General features: G+C 36.7%; 1 protein-coding gene across 6 annotated transcripts in view; it reads right to left on the reverse strand.

The window, feature by feature from the left end:
* Positions 1 to 21,864, reverse strand: part of LOC149551241 (alpha/beta-Hydrolases superfamily protein) — a 147,405-nt gene that overhangs the window by 36,934 nt on the left and 88,607 nt on the right. For 4 of the 6 annotated variants that reach the window (XR_016352711.1, XM_089786799.1, XM_089786801.1 and 1 more), the window contains 5 exons: positions 3,441 to 3,545; positions 2,949 to 3,077; positions 2,754 to 2,803; positions 2,563 to 2,660; positions 2,186 to 2,470 (listed from right to left, as the gene is read on the reverse strand). Coding sequence is in view for 5 of the 6 variants with exons in the window: in XM_089786799.1 (XP_089642925.1) it covers positions 2,186 to 2,470; positions 2,563 to 2,660; positions 2,754 to 2,803; positions 2,949 to 3,077; positions 3,441 to 3,545 (667 nt within the window). In the remaining variant the exon portion in view is untranslated. The remainder of the gene's footprint in view (positions 1 to 2,185; positions 2,471 to 2,562; positions 2,661 to 2,753; positions 2,804 to 2,948; positions 3,078 to 3,440; positions 3,546 to 21,864) is intronic. The other 2 variants (XM_089786802.1, XM_089786803.1) reach the window with 1 other exon arrangement.

Raw genomic sequence — 21,864 nt, forward strand, 5'->3', positions numbered from 1 at the left:
ATATTCTAGTTTATAATCAATAATTTGATATTCAATGTTCAAGTATTTAGTATTTCACAATTTTTATTTTGCTATTTTACTTCTTATATTGTTGCACATATTTTCATAACTAGCATTTCAAGTACCATATGAATAGTATATAGTATATACAACACCACACAGCCCCCACCACCCCCCTCTTCGTCATCCCCAAACATAGGCCCTTTATATCCTTGTCCCACAAACCCATCCCAACATCCTCTTGTCCCCTCATCCCCAAAGGGTGTTGGAACATTGAGATTTATAGGCACTTAGATAAGCATTAGTAGTAATGAAGACCAATTACTTACAACTACTTTCTTATAGAGATCACTTTTTCATGCTTGATGAGATCTATCTTGATGTGCTAAATGGTAAAGAAGATGAGGTAGATAAGCTTATTTATGAACTTAAGGTTACCCAGAATTATTTGAAAAGCACTCAAATGGCCCTTCAAGAATAATTAATTCAAGTTGGTGAGATTTGCTTGGAATTGAGCTTGGCACACTCTTCATCGTCTTCTGCAAGAACGGATTCTCCTATGGTAGCCTCTTTGAACAAACAACAATCCCATACAAAGAGTGTGAAGACTAGACAAAGAGACAGAGTTTGAGGGACCCCATGGTAAGGTCTTAGGGATGGAGACGTGCTCACATCAAGATTCTGATTGCAGCCATAAGATAGTTGCCTTAAAAAATATGGCAGGTGACCATGATGCTGATTACAAAACAGCCTTCGATGAGGAAGGTTCATTAATCACCAGCAATACTATTAAGGAAGTACTTGAAGCGTTTGAACTGTTGAGACTGGAGGAGAATGATTCACAGGAGTGCAATTTGCAGCCATGAGGTTAAAGATTTGACAGGTAATGTGTATGATTTTCAGCTTGGCACATCTCATGAATCAGCACTTGAGGATGTGTTAGGCAAGTCAGAAGGTTGCATACACCTCAGCTCATCTTGATATCATAGATAAATCCATTGAATACCTCATCTAGATAGTACACTTTGAAAAGGGACAAAAGAGCCCCAACATTAGAGTCTTGGCATCAAGTTTGCAAACAATCAAACATGCACTCAGAAAAATAAAAGCAGATTACTTGCATTTGCTTCGGACAGAGACCATGCCATCAAATTTGCAAGGAAGCTTTATATAGCATTTGTAACCGAAGAGGGACAAGAAGCTACTTCAAGGGCTATAAAGATTCAACAAATTAATGAAGCTAATCATGTTGGGAGTAATGAAATATCCACTATCACTGGGGGTTTACATCATGATAACATGAGGGTAGAGCCGAACAACCAAGTACAGCCACAAAGTATCTAATCAGGACTGAGGATTTAGTAATGGCAGAAGCTGGAGAAGATGCTGGTGCAACTGATTCAATGGACTAAAATCCCGATCTATTTGTGTAATTATAGTTATTTATAGTTCATACTCTTGTGAGCCTTTGCAGCATTGAAGAATAGCCTTCTATATTATATATGCCACAATGTGGCAGAAGTGGTTCATCAGTTTTTGTTTATCTTCTATGGTTTAATATGAAGGGACCGCACCCCATGTCCACACGTATCAAGGAAAAACATATTAAAAAGTATACAATGAAGTCAACACATTTGCACAGAAAACTAAATGGTCTTCAGATATGAATAAGAAAGTAAAACACAAGTAAATAAAAAAGCTTTTGCAATAAGCATATCAATACTTGCCACAGACGGACCTAGATAATGAACATTCTGAATTCGAACAAAATGCCTTATTAATGAGAATCATTAATGTTCAAATGTTAAAAGCAGCCGAAAAAGGCTAACTTAACCCAGCAATCTTGTTCCTCAATTACATTAGATCTATTGCGAAGCAAAAAACAAAAGAAGCAAATTAAAAGACTTTCCAACATGCATACAACACTTAGCCACAGACAAGCCTAAATAATGAACATTCTAGATTCAAGCATACTGCCTTGTTAAGAATTTAAGATATTAAAAAACTGCCAAAAAAGCTAAATACTCAATTTCAGCAATCTCACTCCTAAAAATCCATTAGATCTAATGTAAGCTGTGAAAAGGTGCCATGCATACATGTTTATGAATATAATTGAACCAAGTAGGCACCCTATTTAGAGAAATAAGTAAATAAATAACAAAGTTGGCATAATCCAAAAACCTACCTTGATCACTTTACAAATTAAAAGCTCCATCAGATGTCGTGTTTCAAAATCTCCAATTTGACCTTCTCTTAAAATATCAGAAGCAACTGGACTGCCACCATATGGGCTCTGCACAAGTGCTAATCCAGCAACCTTCTCCTTCAGGTCAGGCCAGTACATAGCCAGTGCTGCTGCTGCATCCACTCCTCCTTTACTATGGCCCAGTAGCATGACACGCTTTCCTGAACCCCAATAGAGCTCTTCAATATATTGCTTCAGTTCCCAGGCATTTTTTGCAACTGAAGCCTGTCAATTTCATCAAAAAGGCATGTTTTAAACGCTCTCTTCATTGTTTCCTGATTGCTAAAAGATTAATAATGATGTAAAAGAGAAATTACCTCGCTGTGGATCTTTGCAATGTGGCAAGCAAGACCCAACTTTGAGAAGGACTTCTTAGTATCAACAAAATATAATGGACCGTGATTGCTAAAAAGGCCTACCATTGTAAAGAAACATTGTTGATTGTATTTTCCAAAATTTACAATAAAGAAAATATGACCAATGTATAATTAAGTTACAAAACGTTTACCTGGAACCAGTAAATATACATATCTATCAGGCAACATATGTTCGCCATTTCTGAAATGAGGGAAATCATTAAATTCTCAAAGTTACATGAAGAGTTATCTGAAAAGAATAGTTTTCATAATTGTCATAAGTTTTAAATAAATAATGAACTAAGTTCAATCAAACATGATGCTTGGGGCAAGAACACTGTTATCACCTTATCCTTTCTAGCAACTCTTTAAATTTATCTGTACCATCTTCAACTGGGGGCATTCCAGGAGCACGTTGCAGCCATCCTATGTCACGTGAAGAACCGCGCAAGGTTGTCTGTACTCGAGCAACCAACCTGCTAATGCTAAATCTGTCAGCCACTAAAACATGGTAGAACAAACACTTTTATTCAGAAGTAACATTGATACACCAAATCAATCAAAAAAAACAAAATCAATGTAAATCACGAATCTTGGTCTCTAGAGACCTTTGTGTGCAATGTATTCTACTTTCCACAATATATAAGGATTAAAATTTTATAAATCAAGAAGTGAAGGGTCTTGGCTAAAACAGAAGACATAAACAAAAGAAGGGAAGCTTCCAAAAAGCCTGACATAGCAGATAATTTCTTGATTCCCCATATGATTTCTCCTGAAATAGAAAATGGTTTCAAACCGAATCCAGGACGAGGGCTGCTTTGCTTTATCCTAGTTTTTACCTTTTCAAATGCCTATGTGTACTTCGTACATGGAAACAGGAACATCTCATACATATAAATGCCAATCTCCAAGCAAATTCGAGACCAACTATGGGAAACATGAACCTGCAACAATGAATCCTTACATAAGGGGTATGAGCCAGTCAATGCAATAACAAAATGAATATGATGAATACCTTATTTAGAAATATAAGGTAAAGTTATATTTGGGACATGATTAATGGAAGGAGAACTCCTCCATTGACTCAAATGGAGATAAAATGGAAAAACAAAATGACCTAATCATGTAGTGGACTAACCAAAGCAACAGACACTTGAAATCTTCTAATCACTAGCTTTGCATTATTCTGGTAATAATAAATAGGACATCCTCAAAGATGGAAAGCATATAAATGAACACTGTACCACCCAAGTCCAATCAAATCAGACGATAGTGGAAATAAAGGGTCTCAAGTCCCTCAAATAAACCAAAATAAAATCATTCGCTGAAACAAACTTGGGTAGTTTATAAGACATCAAAGGAAACACTCCTTCAAACCATCATTGATGTTCTACTACCTCTCTGTTTTGAATACTGCTACTATAATAACCAATCTGAACGTATGTTACCCTGTGCTTTGGGGATGGGGGGACATGTTTTGGGAACAGAAGGGAGCCATTAGTGAGGGTAGAAAATTTCAGATATTCATATAAAGTATGCACAATGAAAAAGAGATTGTGCAAAGACAAAGGGCTAGTGTGTTTTCTATATTTAAAATAAAGAAAATTTCCAATACTCAGACTTTTTCTTTTGTTAACATGTTAAAGTCCTCTCCCATCTGGTTCCCAAGTCCTGAGAATCTGGGACATTTTGGGGACAGGGAGAGCCCTACTTTAGTCAGGGATGCATCCTCGGGTAACATAGATCTGAACTGCTTCAACTATAGAGGAAGAACTAATGTACAACTAAGTTACCAAATTCATCCCTTAGTATGCAAATTCGACATTCGATTTGTAGCTAATTTGAAGTCGGTTCCGGTTCTTGTCAAATTCGTCATTTGTCTAATGAATTCCCCACGGATTCTCTTTTGTGAACCCTGGACGAATTTGGGCGAATGTGGAGTGAATTTTATAGTTGACAAAAGAGCCTGAGAGGAATTTGGAGCGAATTTGGGCATGTAACCAAAAAAGTTTAACTTTTTAATGTTTTTATTGTTTTGAAAAGGTGTTTTTTGGGTTTAAATATAATATGATTTATTATCCAACCATCCCAACCCTAAAACACACCCACACTTCATATAGTGGTGTATGAACTTATTTGCTGCAGCATAATTTTATTTACATACATACATACATACATACATACATACATATATATATATATAAAATAATAAATAAAAGATTCTTGTACAGACGAAACCAAAACAAACCCGAACCCAGCCCCAAAAAAGTTTGATCGAATTTCAAACCCGAATGTCAAACCTGCATCCGAACCAGCAACTTATATGAACAGGCAGTCATTTCCAAAAAAGCCTCTAGAAATCCCAACAACTTGCACATGAAAGAGAATTAAACTTTATCTTAAATAGTTTCTTCATCTTGTTATTATAATGTCAAATTGGTTTCCAATATAAATCATGTTATGTAATTTAATCTTATCAGACAATTTTTATTTGCAAGGGAAGCAAAATACAGCCATATTTGATGGCCAATGTCCTCAACTACACTGATCCTATAGGGATAATAACAATCAAAGGGAATTGTTACACCTTACTTTCTGATAGAATCCCAGCTGTCAATTTTGAGTTGTAATATAAGAACCCTAACCAGTTCTAACTTCGATTTTGATAATTTGACATTTTGTCAAACATTTAGCATACAAGCTCTAATATCACTGTCACAATCTCTGCTGATTCCAACTCAGGCAAACACCAAATTGCTTTACTTCTCAGAAGTTAGACATTTTGTCAAACACTTTGTGTGCAAGCTCTCTTTCATTGTCTTTTATTTTTAGTGTGTTCTTGCTTTTGGAATGGTTTCAAATGAAGTTTAAATGCTTGCAAATGATTTCTAATATATCTAGGCAAAGAGCTAAAATGCAAATGCAATCCTTTTCAACCTTTTGAATGTATACATATGAATATTTCTACATGTAAAATGTACACCTACAGCCAATGGACATTTTCACAAACACTTTGACCTGCATTTTATTGATTTATTATATCCTGAAAATGAATAGCTACAGCAAAGGCATTTCATCAAACAATTACTATGTGACCAAATAACTCCCTTTTAACAAATGCTAAGACAAGTACAATGTGCCCAACTAAATGATGTTAATATACAATGAGAAACCTGCAAATCTGAACTCTTCGTAACTGATGGAATTTTCCATTACCAATCACAGAACACATGAAATGATGTTTCATAGATGCAAGCTGAGACTGATGAAAAATGGCACACTCAAATCAAATCATGCCTTCCCTTCTGCAAACACCAGCCCTCAAGTTATTATTGCTGCCCATAATTAATGAGTGTTGTCCCACTAATGAAGCCGCGGCAGCCTTAAACTCCAAACACAGCCTCTTTATATTGCTGTGATCTGCAATATAATTGACTTTCTGCCTTTGTAAAGATGTCTGAAATAGAATGCAGCTGCTAAATGTAGATCTTTGCAAACAATGATATCAATCCTAGCCTCTGAGTGAAGCCAACGATTAGCACAATTAATTGAATGTTTCACCAATTCACTGTGCTATAATACTTGAGAGAATTTACAATTCTTCAAGCCTGAGACTCAAGACCCTGTCTCCAACTCTCAACCAAATCAACAAAATATCAAATGCATCAAGAATGAATTACTCTTTGCATTGAATGCATTTATAGTCTCCAAGGCAAATCGAATAGAAGCTTCAAGTTCACTCTTTGCATAACTTTAAGAACATATGTGCTTTAGTTGCAAAATATAAAATATAATAATTTATTATATTTCTGTCCATTTTGTGCACAACAAAATAATATAAAGTATATCTTTAAAAATACTTATGTCTCCCTTTAAATTGACACTCTACATTATTTCTCGTATACAATTTATAATTTGACTTTATAATCAATAAATGGTCCATTTTAATCAATGTTACCTGGGGACGTGTTTCCAGCAAAATTTGACCCGTCCCCATTTTTGGGGCATCCTGGGAACTTGGAAACTTTTGGAAACCTTTCCCTTGGCTGTCTCGTAAAATTATTGTTTCAGTTGTGATAATTTGTTTGATTTCCACTGTCATGTGAATGGGAAAGTTAAGTTATTTAACATAAACATTATTTGTTAAGATTCTATAATTTATATAAGCATGCTTTATCCATGTTTTTATATGAATATTTAAACTTTCCCTATATATTTTAAATATTCCCTATTTTTTTGGTACTTGTTCCCACTGTTGTCCCCTGCTTCGAGGAAATAAAACCGTCCTGAAAACCTATCACCCCGTCCCCTCATCCCAGAAACTTGACATAACATAGATTTTAATAATAAAGTCAAATAACATTTAATGATGTGCACTTTTAATTAATTATTAATTATTACTTTATTAATAATTAAGAAGCCATAACTCCAAAAATATTCATTATTTTGATGAATCGTCTGAACTAGGGAGTTAACTACTACATCCTCTATTCATATTGCTACCTTAGTAAAAATAGAAAGGGCCATTCTTGATCAACCTCAAACTTACTATAAATAATAAGTATATGAAATTGAACCCAAATGTCCAATCTGGGCCAAACGAAAACCAAACTGGAACATATGGAAATTAGAGAAGATAAGAACCTCCATTAACCAAGCTTCTGCCTCAAAAGACCCTCTATCCACAATAATTAGCCTACGAGGGGCACAATAATAAGCGAATCCTTGAAACTTCGATTGCTCATAAAAATGGGGACATTGCATGTAAGTAAAAGCCTATGGCTTTGGGAATATTCATATTGTTTGATATTTGATCCAATGCAAAGTTATATTATTTTTAGACGTTTGGAATATTTGATAAAGTGTGACATGTGCATCTCATTTGAGATGCAAACATTTAGCAAATAGGACATTAGAAAAATATAGAACATAGGAAAAGTGTGAAAGTTTGTGTTGGTGACATCCTCTATCATCTCCTCTTTCGAAAATTAGAGCAATGAATTGAGGACTTATAGCCTAAACTTTAATTCTCATAGGATAATCTATAAAATAAGGGAAACAATAGTAACACTTTATAAGTTGGGCCCAACCACTTTATTTTCAAAAGAGCAACTAAAATATTATTATAGGGTTTGTGTAATACTTTAAAAGTGTTTTAACAATTAATTCAATATGTGGTTCGAAAGAAATTTTTAAGCATTTGATGAATCTACAAAGAATTTTTTTTAACTTGGAGGGAAAAGTAAATTCAAATAAAGGGTGCAAAAGAAAGTGTCAGACAGGCATCGCTCAAAGTAAATCATTTGTATTTGTTTGAAGCATTCAAGGAACTGAACCTTTGGTGTGGAGGATCCGAAGGACAAAAACACTCGTCTAAGAGGGGTAATTCCATCCAGAAATCACAATTGTGCTCAAGTAAGCTTATCCAAGAGGTTGCATTGGAGCAAATCGAGCAAGTTAATGCAAGTTTTTTCAGTCATTGCTTCTGGAATCGATTGTGTCAGAATTTTTTATTTTTTCATTAACATTTCAGATCACACTCCGTGATCCAACATGAAGATGAAAGAGACAGAGTAAACGGAAAAAAGAAATTGATGTTGGATCACAGAGTGTGACCTGAAATGTTGATGAGAAAAAGGATTTTAAAATTTTTTGACACAACTGATTCTTATGGATTGTGGAAACTTACTCACTATTATTAATGCAAGTTTCCAACAGTGTGGTGACTAAGATTTGCAAGAAAATGTTTTACAGTGTCAAGGACATTCATTATTGGCAGTTTCCAATTAATTGTGTGAAGACTTGTCATGCTTTTCCTAGACATTCCCTAGATCATATTCAATATTATTAAGGGGCAACGACCTCTAGACACCTGTGCCAGCCGTATCAACACCGAGGAGGACAATTTATACCGCTGCGCAATAACTTTCAGTTTCCAGCCATTTTCTTCATTTCTACAGGCATCCACCAATATCATATAACTCCAGCAGATTACTGTCCATTTCCGAACATTTGGTAGCCCTATAAGCACCTGTAAGCTGTACCTTCTGTTCAAACCTGTGCTGCCTAGATATGCCACCAAAATCTAGGTTTTCCAGTTCCTCCTAATAAATTTGCCGACCACCAAGCTGTAGGGCGTCCTTGTGAGTAAATTTAAATTCTAAAGAAAACCCTTGAGGTGTTTAAGTCAATTAATCAGAGTTGTAAGTTTCCAGATTGCTACAATAATTAAAACCAGAGTTTTTAGGTTTGCATATTGCAATATGGTGTGATCTTCTGCATGTTGCATTCGTTACAATTCAGATATGGATATTAAATATCCATTGTCTGAACCATCCATTTCCAGTAGCTGATATTTAATCAGCACTGATTTTGGTTTACAGTTTTTAATTATTCTGCAAAATCTCAATAAATACAAAAAATTATTGAAAGGGAACAGCTCAGTTTCAGTTTACTTTCTGCTAATATCTGACACCTCAGCCATTGGAGAGTTTGTAGACTTGTTCACACTTGTTTCAGCACCTTCCAGCTGTAACCATACAATCTCAACTTGCTTTTGGCAACACATTCAAGGGTTACCTTCCAGCTACAAATGTACAATTTTGTCTTAATTTGGGCACTACATTCAAGGGTCATACCTTCCATCTAACTATGTGCACTGCTGTAAGTGAACTGCTATTGAAATAAATAAAGAATGCCTTCATTAATTGTTGTTCAGAGGTATATTGCCGATAATTATTTGTCATGGAATTAAATTGGTATTTTGACATTTCAGTTCAAATCTAATTTTCTTCTGTAATAAATGCTTATTGCTGGTCACTATGCTGTTGCAAAGTCTGATCCACCCTCATAAATAATAAATCAATGATTCATGTTGAAGTGCACCATAAAGATTTCGTATAATTTACTGGCTGTTATACCCCAGACCTACTGGTATAATTCTTGTATTTTCATCATTTGAGGGTTGAAAAATCATATAAAATCGTAATACATTTTAATTAATAAGGATTCTGCAAGTTGCAATATTGCCGAGCAACATTCGTTTCATTAGGTATTGCCATCTACATTTGGTATTTGTTTATTGCTTCAGCTTGCACATGTTTGGAAAATCATCTATTTCCTAATGTTGTCCAACTAGGGATATTGCATTCTCATGCAATGTAGTATTTTTAAATGGGTTAACTGCCTCGGTAAATCCCCTATAAATTCTCCTCCTGACCAATAAAATTTGTCTTGCCAATTAAAGCTCCAAATACTTCAATTCTTTCACGTGGTATCAGATCTTTGGCAAGCATTATTAAAACAAGGTTGTGCAGGTTCCATGGAGCTGTAAGGAACTGTTTTTCTACAATTTTTTAAATGTATTGTTTGGAGAAAGATTGTAAGCAATTTGGGGTTGGGGGCCGAGCTCGGTTGCCAAGAACTTCTAGTGGTAAATCACAAGGTAATGAGGTCTAGTCTCCCCAGCCGACATGGAACCAAAGGATATGTTGTACCGACATTGTCAGTCACCTTAAATAGTTTACCTGGCGAACTGCAGTTTATAGCGGGTGCTATACCAAATTTCTGCAGTCTAAAAAATGATCATAAGCAATTTGAAGATTTTGGGGGAAAAAGTCTGACATTTTGCCCTTGTAAAGCCCCTCATGGGCTTTGGAGAAAAATGTGGCTGCAAGAAAACATGTAATATGCATCAGCAGCGAAGAGTGGAGTGTAAGGACGAATATGATAGGACAGGTCACAGTAGCCTGGAAGCAGCAGCATGCAGCACACACCACAGGAGAGAGTAAGTAGAAAGGACACAACAGAGCAGAAGATGCCACCAATGTATTTTGAAACCCCACATGAAAAAAATAAGCATACAAGAGATCTCAACAATTTCAAACCTTCATGATGTTAGTGTAGCTTTTTATTTTTCCTATATTGCTAGGTTTTTCCTACTCTTTTAATAATCTCGCTTAGGTTAATAAAGCATGTCTTATTAGATGAATGGTTGTGAGGTGTCACCTTCCTACATGTGAGCATCCATTAGCTATCTTGGGAAGATACTTTGCTATCTTTAGTTCGATAGATGGTTGCTCCTCATTGGTTGGTGTTGCCACCTCCTCCCTCTTCCTAGCCTATATAAGCATGCTACCTGGCTTGTATTTGCATCTCTTGTTTTTGCATCCTCTTAATGCTATTTTACTTCTAGAATTTGCATTACTCTCTTGGAGAACTCTGTGTTGCTATTTTGATTTTGTATCATTTGCATTCATAGTTTAAATATTTATTCTTTGCACTAGTTTTTTGAGTTATTAATCTTTTCAGATTCTAACATGGTATCAGAGCTTTTCTATGTGCAAGAGTAGATTTTAGTTTCCTTATTTGAGAGATTCGGGGGGGGCTAATAAATTTTATTGTCGTTTTTTGAAAAACAAAGTATGCTCTTCTCTTGCATCTTTCGATGATCTTGAGAATTAGAAAAGTTTTGACAAAAATGGTTTTCCTCTAGGGTTTCAATCTCAAATCTGACAACCAACGTGCATATTTGGAGTTTTCAATCAGTATTGCAGGTTCCAGCATGCCATTGATGGACTTAGGAAGCTGATCCAACATTTGCATGTCATATTTTGGTTGCTGGGGTCATTTCTTGATTTTTGGAGCCGTTTTTTATTGTTAAAGGTGTTTGATTTACACTATAGCAACATCTTTTGTACATCAACAAGAAAAATGCTTTCTGGGTTTTGTTCGCAGCACCGAAAAACTATCTGGGTATCTTTTAGTTTTTGCATGCAAGTTATATATTTTGCAGAATCAAGCACGGAAAGCTACAGCCATACCCCTCTCCATTGGCACTTGCATATTTGAATGCAATTTTTAAATGTCTCGTTCTTGCTCATACAGACTTCGATTTTGATGATTCTTGTTATGATCTTGGCTATTTTTTTGTGCTCTATCCACTAGTAGAGTTGTTTTTTAATTTTCATGCATAAATTCTTCAAAAATTGCAGATTCTCGATCGTGACTGTGCACAGTTCTCGTTTTGAAAACTTTGGAGGATCATAACTTTCTCATACGACCTCGTATCGAGGCGATTCTTTTTTTGAAAGTGCATGATTTTTCGAGTAGATCACAGTGGTGCTATTTGTTTCCTTGATTATTGTGCCTAAGTTTCGCTTTCAGCATATGCTCTTCATGAGGGTTTGTAATGCATTGAAACCAAGACCACTAAGTATTTTTTTCTAGGGGTAGTTGTAAACGCACTAAAATAAAGTGCCAAATCATATTTCTTTTAGGGGGGGTTCTTTGATTGAGTAAAAAGGGGGGGGGGCATTGTCGTGGCTGGGTTCTCTTCTTTTTAGCATTTCTTCATCATGGATCAAACAAATATGCCCATCCTAACTCCATACAATTACTTTGAGTGGAAATCATGCATGACAATTTACTTAAGGAAAGCTGGATTAAATAGGATAATTATGGGACTTGAAACTGAACTTGATAAAGATGAAGATAAGCCTAAGTGGTTTAACAAATGTGATGAGGCATATGGAACATTGTGTTTGTCTGTTTCTCCCGACTTGCTATTTCACATTGAGTCTTTGGATACACCAAATGAAATATGGACAAAGCCAGAAACACTATTTGGCACACAAGATTCAATGAGGGGTCATATGTTGGAAAATGAATTAATTAGTTTAAGTCCAGGCAATTTCAACACAATCCAAGATTTCTTCACCAAATTGAAATCACTAAAGCTACAGTTAAAACAATGTGGAATTGAAAAGAAAGATGAACAACTGATTCTTAGTATTCTCTCTAAGCTAAGTTCAGAATATTCTGTGTTTGTCTCTACCTTCTATGCTACTAAGGGTGCACTTGGTACTCAATTCACCATGCCATCTCTAGATGATTTTGCTGTCAATCTCACTCGAGAACAGGACAAGCTAATCCAGATGGGCACTATTAAGTCCTCTAAGTCACATGCCTTAGCTGCCAACCAAGGCACAAAAGAACAAAAAGGACAAAGTAGTAACAACAATAGTAAGGATGAGAAACAAAATAATAGTGAGGAAAAGAAAGATCAGCTACCAATTGCTTGAAAAGCAACTATTGATACCTCATCCTCTAAGGGCGATAAGCCTAAGAAAGAAAAGGTTAAATGTGACTATTGTAAAAGACCTAGTCATGATGAACATAAATGTTTGAAGAAACAAATTGATCACTTGATATACATTCTTGAGAAGAATAATATTAATGTTCCAGAGTCTATCAAACAAAGTTCTAATGAAAGGTCTAACAAGGCAAAAGAAAACAAGGGGATAGGAAAGGGCAAGGGTCTTGTTGCAGTTGCTTCCTCACCATCCACTTGGGTTCTTGATTCAGGTGCTTTGCACCACATGGCTTCATCTAAGGAAGAACTTGCATCCTTGGAGCCATGTATTATGCCTTCTATTTTGATGGGTGATGACACTCCTGTTGAGGTGTGTGGGAGAGGGTCTGTTGATGTGGGGATGGCACATTCCATGATGTTCTTTGTGTACCCTCATTATCAACTAATCTCCTATCAATATACCAAATCACTCACACAGGTTCAGGCAAGCAGGTTGAGTTCACTCCTGATTCATTGGAGATACGTGAGTTGCATAGTGATTCTGTAGTTGCAATTGGAAGAGCAGATCATCAGTCACGACTCTATCTGTTTTCTCACTTTGTTCCTGATCCTCCATCTATTTTGTTCACTCACTCTAATGATGTGAGTAAATTATGGCATGAGCGGTTTGGCCATCTTAACTTCCGCTATTTGCATCAGCTCAACCAGCAGAGCATGGTCACAGGGTTGCCTTTAGTTCAATTCTCAGGAGGTGTTTGCCAAGGTTGCATTCTTGGTAAGCATCCTAAGGAAAAGTTTGACAAAAGTAAGGTATGGAGAGCTTCACAGATACTAGAGTTTGTTCACGGTGATTTGGCTGGTCCATTTCAACATCCTTCTTTCAGCAGGGCCCGATATGTCCTCACATTCATTGATGACCTTTCTCGATATACATGGGTGTACTTTCTCAAACAAAAGTCAGAGGTATTTGATCATTTTCAAGACTTCAAAATTTTTGTAGAAAAGCAATCTGGGAAAGCCATCAAGGTTTTGCACACAGACAATGGTGGTGAGTATGTCAACCATCGGTTTGAAAGATTTTGCACTTCAGAGGGGATTGATTTACAGCATTCAATTCCATACAATCCTCAGCAAAATAGTGTTGCAGAATGGAAGAATAGATCCTTGACGGAAATGGAAAACTATATGATTCACTCTAGATCTCTTGCACCACAGTATTGGGCAGAAGCCATTAACTGTGCTTGTTATATCCAGAACCGTGTTCCTCACCGAGCCTTGAAGGGAGTTACTCCTTTTGAAGCTTGGAGCGGTCGGAAACCATCAGTTAAGCACTTTTGAGTTTTTAGCTCCCCTGCATGGGCCCACATTCCTACAGAGAAACGTAAGGCCTTGGATCCGCAAAGCAAACCTTGCATATTTGTAGGTTATCCTGATGGTGTGAAGGGTTATCGGTTGCTCCACCCTACTACAGATGAGTTATTCATTGAGAGGAGTGTTCAGTTTGAGGAGGGATCTTCAAGCTCGCTTTCTATCACTTCTCCAACTCCTACCTTGACATTAGAGTCACTTGGAATACATGACAGATCTTCTGATGTGTCAAATTCACCTGAACAGTCTTCTACCTCTACTTCTGATGCAGAAAGTGATTCAGAGAACTCACCTCCTTCCTCTCCTAGTCATCATTCAGAGGTTAATGATTCCCCTCCAAATTCTCCATCTTCCTGTCCACTTTGGGCTAGACAGACCTTGCAGTCTGCAGGTGATTGGGTTGGGGATCCATTAGACACCAGGTGAACTCGTTCACAATTCCAGGATGCTCCACATGTCTTCATTGCTACTGCCTTAGATCCACAGTCCTTTCATGAGGCTTCTGGTATTCCTGAGTGGGATACAGCTATGTAGGAAGAGTATAGTTCCTTGATGAGGAACCACACTTGAGATCTTGTCCCTCTTCCTAAAGGAAGAAAACTTGTTTGATGTAAGTGGATCTATCGGACAAAATTTGCAGCAGATGGGTCAGTTGACAAGCACAAGGCTCGCTTGGTTGCCAAAGGATTCTCCCAAGTTCCTGGGATTGACTACTTTGAGACTTTTGCGACAGTTGCTTGAATGAATTCCATTCGAATTGTTCTTGCCATTGCTGCAGCTAATCGTTGGGAAGTACATCAGATGGATGTGAAGAGTGCTTTTCTTCATGGTGACCTTCATGAGGAGATCTACATGGAACAGCCACAAGGCTTCCTTCAGGATTCTTCACTTGTGTGCCATCTTCGGAAGTCTCTCTATGGCCTCAAACATGCTCCTCGGGCCTGGTATGCCAAGATAGACTCCTTCCTTCTATCAATTGGGTTCAATCAGTGCCATTCTGATCCTAATGTCTACATTTTGCAACAGGGTGATTCACTTCTATTTTTGGTTTTGTATGTTGATGACTTGTTGATCACAAGAAGTTCTTCACCTACCATTAAGGCTGTCAAAGTGGCCCTTCAGGACAGTTTTTTGATGACTGACTTGGGCTTGTTGCATTACTTTCTCGGGATTGAGATCCTTCAGTCTCCTTCTAGGATCACCATCACACAGTCCAAGTATGCTCTAGATTTACTCTCGAGGTTTCACATGGCTAACTGTAAGCCTGCTCTGACTCCCTTCCTTTTCGGAGTCAAACTTGAGGCTCAATATTCTTCTCCACTTGTTGATGGCACTTTGTACCGCCAACTTGTTGGGAGTCTTATTTATCTAACTCATACGAGACCTAACATCTCCTATGCTGTAGGCATGGTCTCTCGATTCATGCAAGAGCCCCATGAGCTACACTGGAAAGCAGCCAAGCAGATCCTTCACTACATTCAAGGTTCTCATAGTTGTGGGATTCACTACGCAACAGGTATTTAACTTGATTTGGTGGGCTACACAGATTCAGATTGGGCAGGTGATTCTAAGGATTGCAAGTCTACTTCAAGGTATAGCTTCTCACTTGGGTCAAGTCCTATTTGTTGGTCGAGCAAAAAGCAATCTGCTATTGCTCTATCTTCTGCTGAGGTTGAGTATCGGGGGGCTGTAAATGCCGCCACTGAGGCCATTTGGCTTCAACATCTTCTCACTGAGTTTGGTATCCAGATTAGACGGCCATCAGTCATATTTTGTGACAACCAGAGTGCCATTCAGATCTCACGGAATCCAGTTCATCATTAGCGGACCAAACACATAGAGGTCCACATGCACTACATCCGGGAGCTCATCCATGGTCATGTCATTGACCTTCGCTATTGTCCGACTTCCGGGCAAGTTGTTGATATCTTCACCAAACCCTTCACTGAGAGCAAGTTCCTTCATTTGCGAGCTTTGTTGGGGGTGCGGGATGCTTCATCTTTTGGGTGGGCCTCTTCCTCTCACTCGGAGTCCTGAGTTTTTTTTGGGGGGTCTCTTTTCTCTCTCTTTTGGGAAATCTTATGTACATGGGTACCTCATCAGGCTTCACTTGCCGAGACCCATTTCTACATCCACCTAAGCTTCGCTTATGGGGGGGTGTTGGTGTAGTTTTTTATTTTTCCTATATTGCTAAGTTTTTCCTACTCTTTTAATAATCTTGCTTAGGTTAATAAAGCATGTCTTATTAGGTGAATGGTTGTGAGGTGTCACCTTCCTACATGTGAGCATCCATCAGCTATCTTGGGAAGATACTTTGCTATCTTTAGTCTGATAGATGGTTGCTCCTCATTGGTTGGTGTTGCCACCTCCTCCCTCTTCCTAGCCTATATAAGTATGCTACCTGGCTTGTATTTGCATCTCTTGTTTTTGCATCCTCTTAATGCTATTTTGCTTCTAGCATTTGCATTACTCTCTTGGAGACTAACTCTGTGTTGCTATTTTGATTTTGTATCATTTGCATTCATAGTTTAGATATTTATTCTTTGCATTAGTTTTCTGGGTTATTAATCTTCTCAGATTCTAACACATGAACTATCAGAATTTTAATTTCTCTCTTATAAGACAACACATATAGTAAAACCATTCTTCAGATTATAAGGTGAAGCTCCCTAGGACCTAACAAAACTTGGACTAAAAAAAAGACATAATTTACAAGTATGCACACTATACAAGATTTCAGTGTGGGGTTTTGCATAAACATAAAATAAATATCATCTATATTTTTTACCTAGATGCAAAATTTGGACTCTATTTACCGCTATGTGTAAACATAATGGGTGGTAACATAAAGTAATATAAAATGCAACACAACTATGATATTCAGAGAACTCATCAACTTCTTTATTAACTTGAAAAAATCTTTACATTCATATATTTCGAACTCACAACAGCAGCATTGCTTCTTCATACACAATAATGATCATCGGATACAAGTATTTAGAATATAATGTGCTAAAGGGGTCATGACCAACCAATGACCTAATTGCCTACCCCTTAGCACAAACTAATCATATGTTAACAATTATTTTACCAACGACATCATCCAACCCAAATAAGAAAGTCCTCTCCCAAAAACACACAACAAAAATGAAGCACTATACATTACTACAAAAATCATGGCTGAGGGTGCTGAGAAAGCGTCCTTGATGAAGTGTCAGTGGTGGTGTAAGCATAGACAAAGTAGCTCTCAATGTACCCCCTCCTCAACTTCAAGTCATGCTTTCCAATCCTCTATCACTCCATCACCAACTTCACCATAAAGACGGCTTCAAGAACTTCCTTGTCTTCCTTTATTGTGGCCTCCAAAGCACTAGCAAGATGGCCCTCGAGCATAGTCCTTTGTGTTAGTAGAACCTCACCCTCAACTCCCCATATAGTCCACTCCTGAGCCAACTCCTGTCGATGCTAATCCCTAATGACCTGGTGTTACATCCCAATTTTCGACCCAATTTAAAATGTTCATATAGCCGTTGAGGTTCACATGAAGTTAGTTGACAATTAAATATGTTATAATCTTGCGAAGTGGTAAGATGGTTAGTCGTTATAATTTCATATGAAGATAATATGCTAGTTGATTATCTATCATGAATTCATGGAATTGAAAAGGCGGTTAGCCTTTATGATTACTTATGATTAAATACTTGTTATGACAACATGATTTAAATGCAGAGAATTTCCTTGTAGGGAGCACGTCTAAGGGGTGGAACATTGTTAGAAAAGAATTAGGCACAGGGACATCACCATCACTGGGCAAATGGGTATGAATCTTAAATCACCATGGTTGAGGACCTAGCGACTTGTATAAATAACAAGATACAATCCTTAGACACGCATAAGCTATTAGATAAACGTTAAAAACATTAATGATCTTAACTTAATTAAGTACAAACTTTTATTTGATTATGGTTGATATTTCCATCACTTCATTATAAAAATTATTTATGTACGTGCACATAGATATAAAAATAAAGGTAACACAATAGTATTATTTTATACAAGATTTCATCTATTTAATACATTTAAATATGTGTACAAGAAGATAAAATAATCTTCCAAATGAAACATGTATTTAGATATACATATCTAAAAGGTATGAGATTGGATAAATATTTAACATGATGCCATCTTAATAAATATATTTATGTGCAAGTAAATAAATATACTTATAAATTATCCTTGTTTTATAACCTTCAAGTTCTCTTCCATATTTATTCATTCTTTACTTAAAACCGAAATGCACACTTGGCATATTATATCAGCATCCAAGAAGGTGAAACATTTCTTTAAGAGTTATGGCTTCTTGGAAGCCTTTGAGAAATTGAATGCCTTTACATATATTTGGAAGCCGAGACAAGGCGGATATGTATTTTTGCCTCCACACAATTTTACTTCTGCATTTCTTTCCACAGTTTTACTCCTTGTTTCTATCCCCCTTGTTGAAGGCGGAAATCAGACACATTTTGATATTGCATACAGATTGCTTCTGTGAGGGAGCCGCCCATTAAACATCAAGCCAAGGCTCACATTTTAGTATTACGTTAGACCAGGTTAACTGGTCACTTATTTTCTGAGTGATATTAAGATAATATTTTTAATATCTTTATTAAGATATTATCTCCTTAGATAAATACTTTCTATAATGGTCAACTACTTCTCTGTAGTCTGTCTATTAGTTTAGATAGGAATGTTTCCTATCCTGTCTCTTTTATCTTTAGTCTAGATAGGAATGTTTCCTATCTTGTCTTCAAATTTGTTTCTAAATTTGTCTTCAATCTACGTTGTTTCTTTTAGAAACAACATCCTTGTAATTCTTTATAAAGAACACATTTGTTCCTCTGTTAATCAATCAATCATCCAGAAATCTGTTAATCTATCAATTCTTGAATCTTGTAACATGGTATCAGAGCCAATACTTCAAAAAAAAATTAAAAAATTTATAATTTCTTTCGAAATTATCTGCTAAATTTTTTAAAATTATTTCTAAGGATTTCTCTATAGCCCGTCCAAGGTTTCTACTTTTTTGAAAAATTTATCTGTGCAAATCTGAGTTTCGGATAGGATTTATGGATCTGCAAATTGCGTCCATACAAAAAGAAAGTCGTTTATATCCTTGATCATTTTAACTACTCACGACTGGTAAAAATCATGCCTTCCCCCTGAAAAAATCATGATCCTAATCTTGCATTTTCACGGCTTAATCTACAACTCGCGTTTGATATTATTTTGCTTGCGTCTAATATTTGGCCTAGAGTTTTTGTATGGTTTGCAAATCATGTCCGCAATAGCTAGGGGCTCATTTTTTTCTTGCAAATCATGACATTCGATCTGGTATTCAACTCACGTTTTTGCTCTACAACTCGCAATCCGGTGTTCGTTTTTCATGGCATTTTGAAAGCCCTAAATATCATGTTTTTCTATGCTCTTTCCTACCAAAAATGTTGCGCCCTTCACCCAGTCTTGATGCCTCTGTAGTTGTAAGACCTCTAGTTTGACTTTGAAACCAAAATCAGCCATTTTCTCTACTTATTCGACCTCCATGGCCGTCATCTAATTTTTTGCCCAAAACCCTAATTTTTGGGTCCGAAATTTTCTCCTGTTTGCAAATTCTTGATGGGTTTTTCGAGAGTTCAACTGGGTTGTCCGATTTTTCTTGGTGCCCCGATTTTTCGTGCCTCAATTTTTGAGCTAACAGATCCAGAAAATGACAGCATATTCCTTCTCGATTTTTTGAGCTCTCTTCTAGGTCACTCTCTGATTCTTCAGGATCTTCTGTATTTTTGCCTTGAAATCCGTGCATGTTGAGTTTCAGTCTTGAAGTTTGTACTTGAATTCTTCGAAATGGCATCTTTGACTAACATGATGTTGGAGGGCAATCTACGATTCAATGGCCACAACTATAAACACTGAAAGCAGCGCATGTTAACCATCTTCAAGTATCGTCACTTGGATGAGCTTGTTCTAGGCACAAAGACTCGTCCGACCTCCGACCAAGAAGAACAGGACAAGTTTGATAATCGCAATCGAGAGGCTATTATGCTTCTCAAGCTCTCTGTTATCGATGATCAGCTATAGCAGATTCCTTCCGGCAAGTCAGTTGCAGAAATCTGGAAATATCTGAAGGAGCTGCATGAAACATCTAACAAGAGTCGGGCATTCTTTCTTAAGAATCAGTTGTTCTCCATTATGATGGACGAACGTATGTCCTTGCAAGAGCATCTAACAAAGATTAGGGACATCCGCAATCAACTTGAAGCTATTGGTCAAAAAATGGAGGAAGAGGATATGGTAGTCATCACTATGAAAGGTTTGCCATCGTCCTATGAGCACTTCATAGAAACAATCAACATTACGTCAACTAATGTTGATCTGAAGTTTCCAGAATTATGCACCAAACTTCTGCAGCAGGATCATTGGAAACAACAGTTTGGCAGCAGTGCTTCTACAGCCTTCTCAGAACAGGCATTTGCTGCAAAATCCTTTCAATAGAACATCGGCAACCATCAATCTTCTCAGCCTTTCCAACATCAACCTTCTGCTCAATCCCTGGATGGCTCTATGAAGCAAAATATACAGTGTAATTACTGTCACAAGTTTGGCTATATGAAGTTCGAGTGCCAGAAACATTTGGCTGCCCAAGCAAGGCAAAATGCTTCTCAGCAAATAGCAGAAGTTGTCGAGCTTCCTGATCAAGGCAAAGCTGCATTTTTCGCCTTTTGAATTTGTTTCTATTTTTCTGGGTTTGTTGATTTTCTCCTCAAAAATCATTTCATGTTGTCTATAATACGCAAGGTTGAGTGAGATTTTGAGTTTTACTGTTTTTTTCACAAAAACGAAGTTTTGTAATCTGTTTTGAGTCATAGCACTCTTCTGGCAAAGCTTCTTGGTTTCAGCATTCTGTAGATGCAAGGGTCTCAATTATCACAAAATGTTCTGACATCCGTACATTGACCATTAAGGGAGGGTATTAAGATAATATTTTTAATATCTTTATTAAGATATTATCTCCTTAGTTAAATACTTTCTACAATGGTCAACTACTTGTCTGTAGTCCGTCTATCAGTCTAGATAGGAATGTTTCCTATCCTGTCTCTTTTGTCTTCAGTCCAGATAGGAATGTTTCCTATCCTGTCTTCAAATTTGTTTCTAAATTCATCTTCAGTCTACATTGTTTCTTTTAGAAACAATGTCCTTGTAATTCTTTATAAAAAACACATTTGTTCCTCTGTTAATCAATCAATCATCCGGAAATCATTAATCCTGCCAATTCTTGAATCTTGTAACAAGTGATACATCTTCATTCTTTTTATTGTTGCATTAGAAATTATAGCATAAGGAAGTACATCCATGAGAAGTCTGCACTCTAATATCAAAGAGACTAATCCTTCCATATTGAGTAACGTCAAATTGTCATGTTGAATCCAAACATCTTTCTTTTACTGTTGTAAGTCAGAATCGAATTGTATTTTTGCAAGTCTTAAGATTATTTCCTGAAGCCATAAAAGCTTAGATATACTGAATATGTAAGTAATCATACACTAGCTGAGAATCAACAGATTGAATTGGTTTACTCTGAGATTTAAAACACCTGGGACTCACCTGGTTGAATGGCCAAGAAAGAGATGAAGAGGTGATAAAGAAATCTATAATAACATGGAAACAAAATCAGTTGTGACATAACAATTATTTATTATTTTAATAGGAACATTTAATAGCTCATGCATGTCCAATTCATTCTCTATTGT

The sequence above is a fragment of the Cupressus sempervirens genome, chromosome 6 (assembly GCF_028749045.1).
Source record: "Cupressus sempervirens isolate cs-2001-9-10 chromosome 6, ASM2874904v1, whole genome shotgun sequence".
NCBI classification, from domain to species: domain Eukaryota; kingdom Viridiplantae; phylum Streptophyta; class Pinopsida; order Cupressales; family Cupressaceae; genus Cupressus; species Cupressus sempervirens.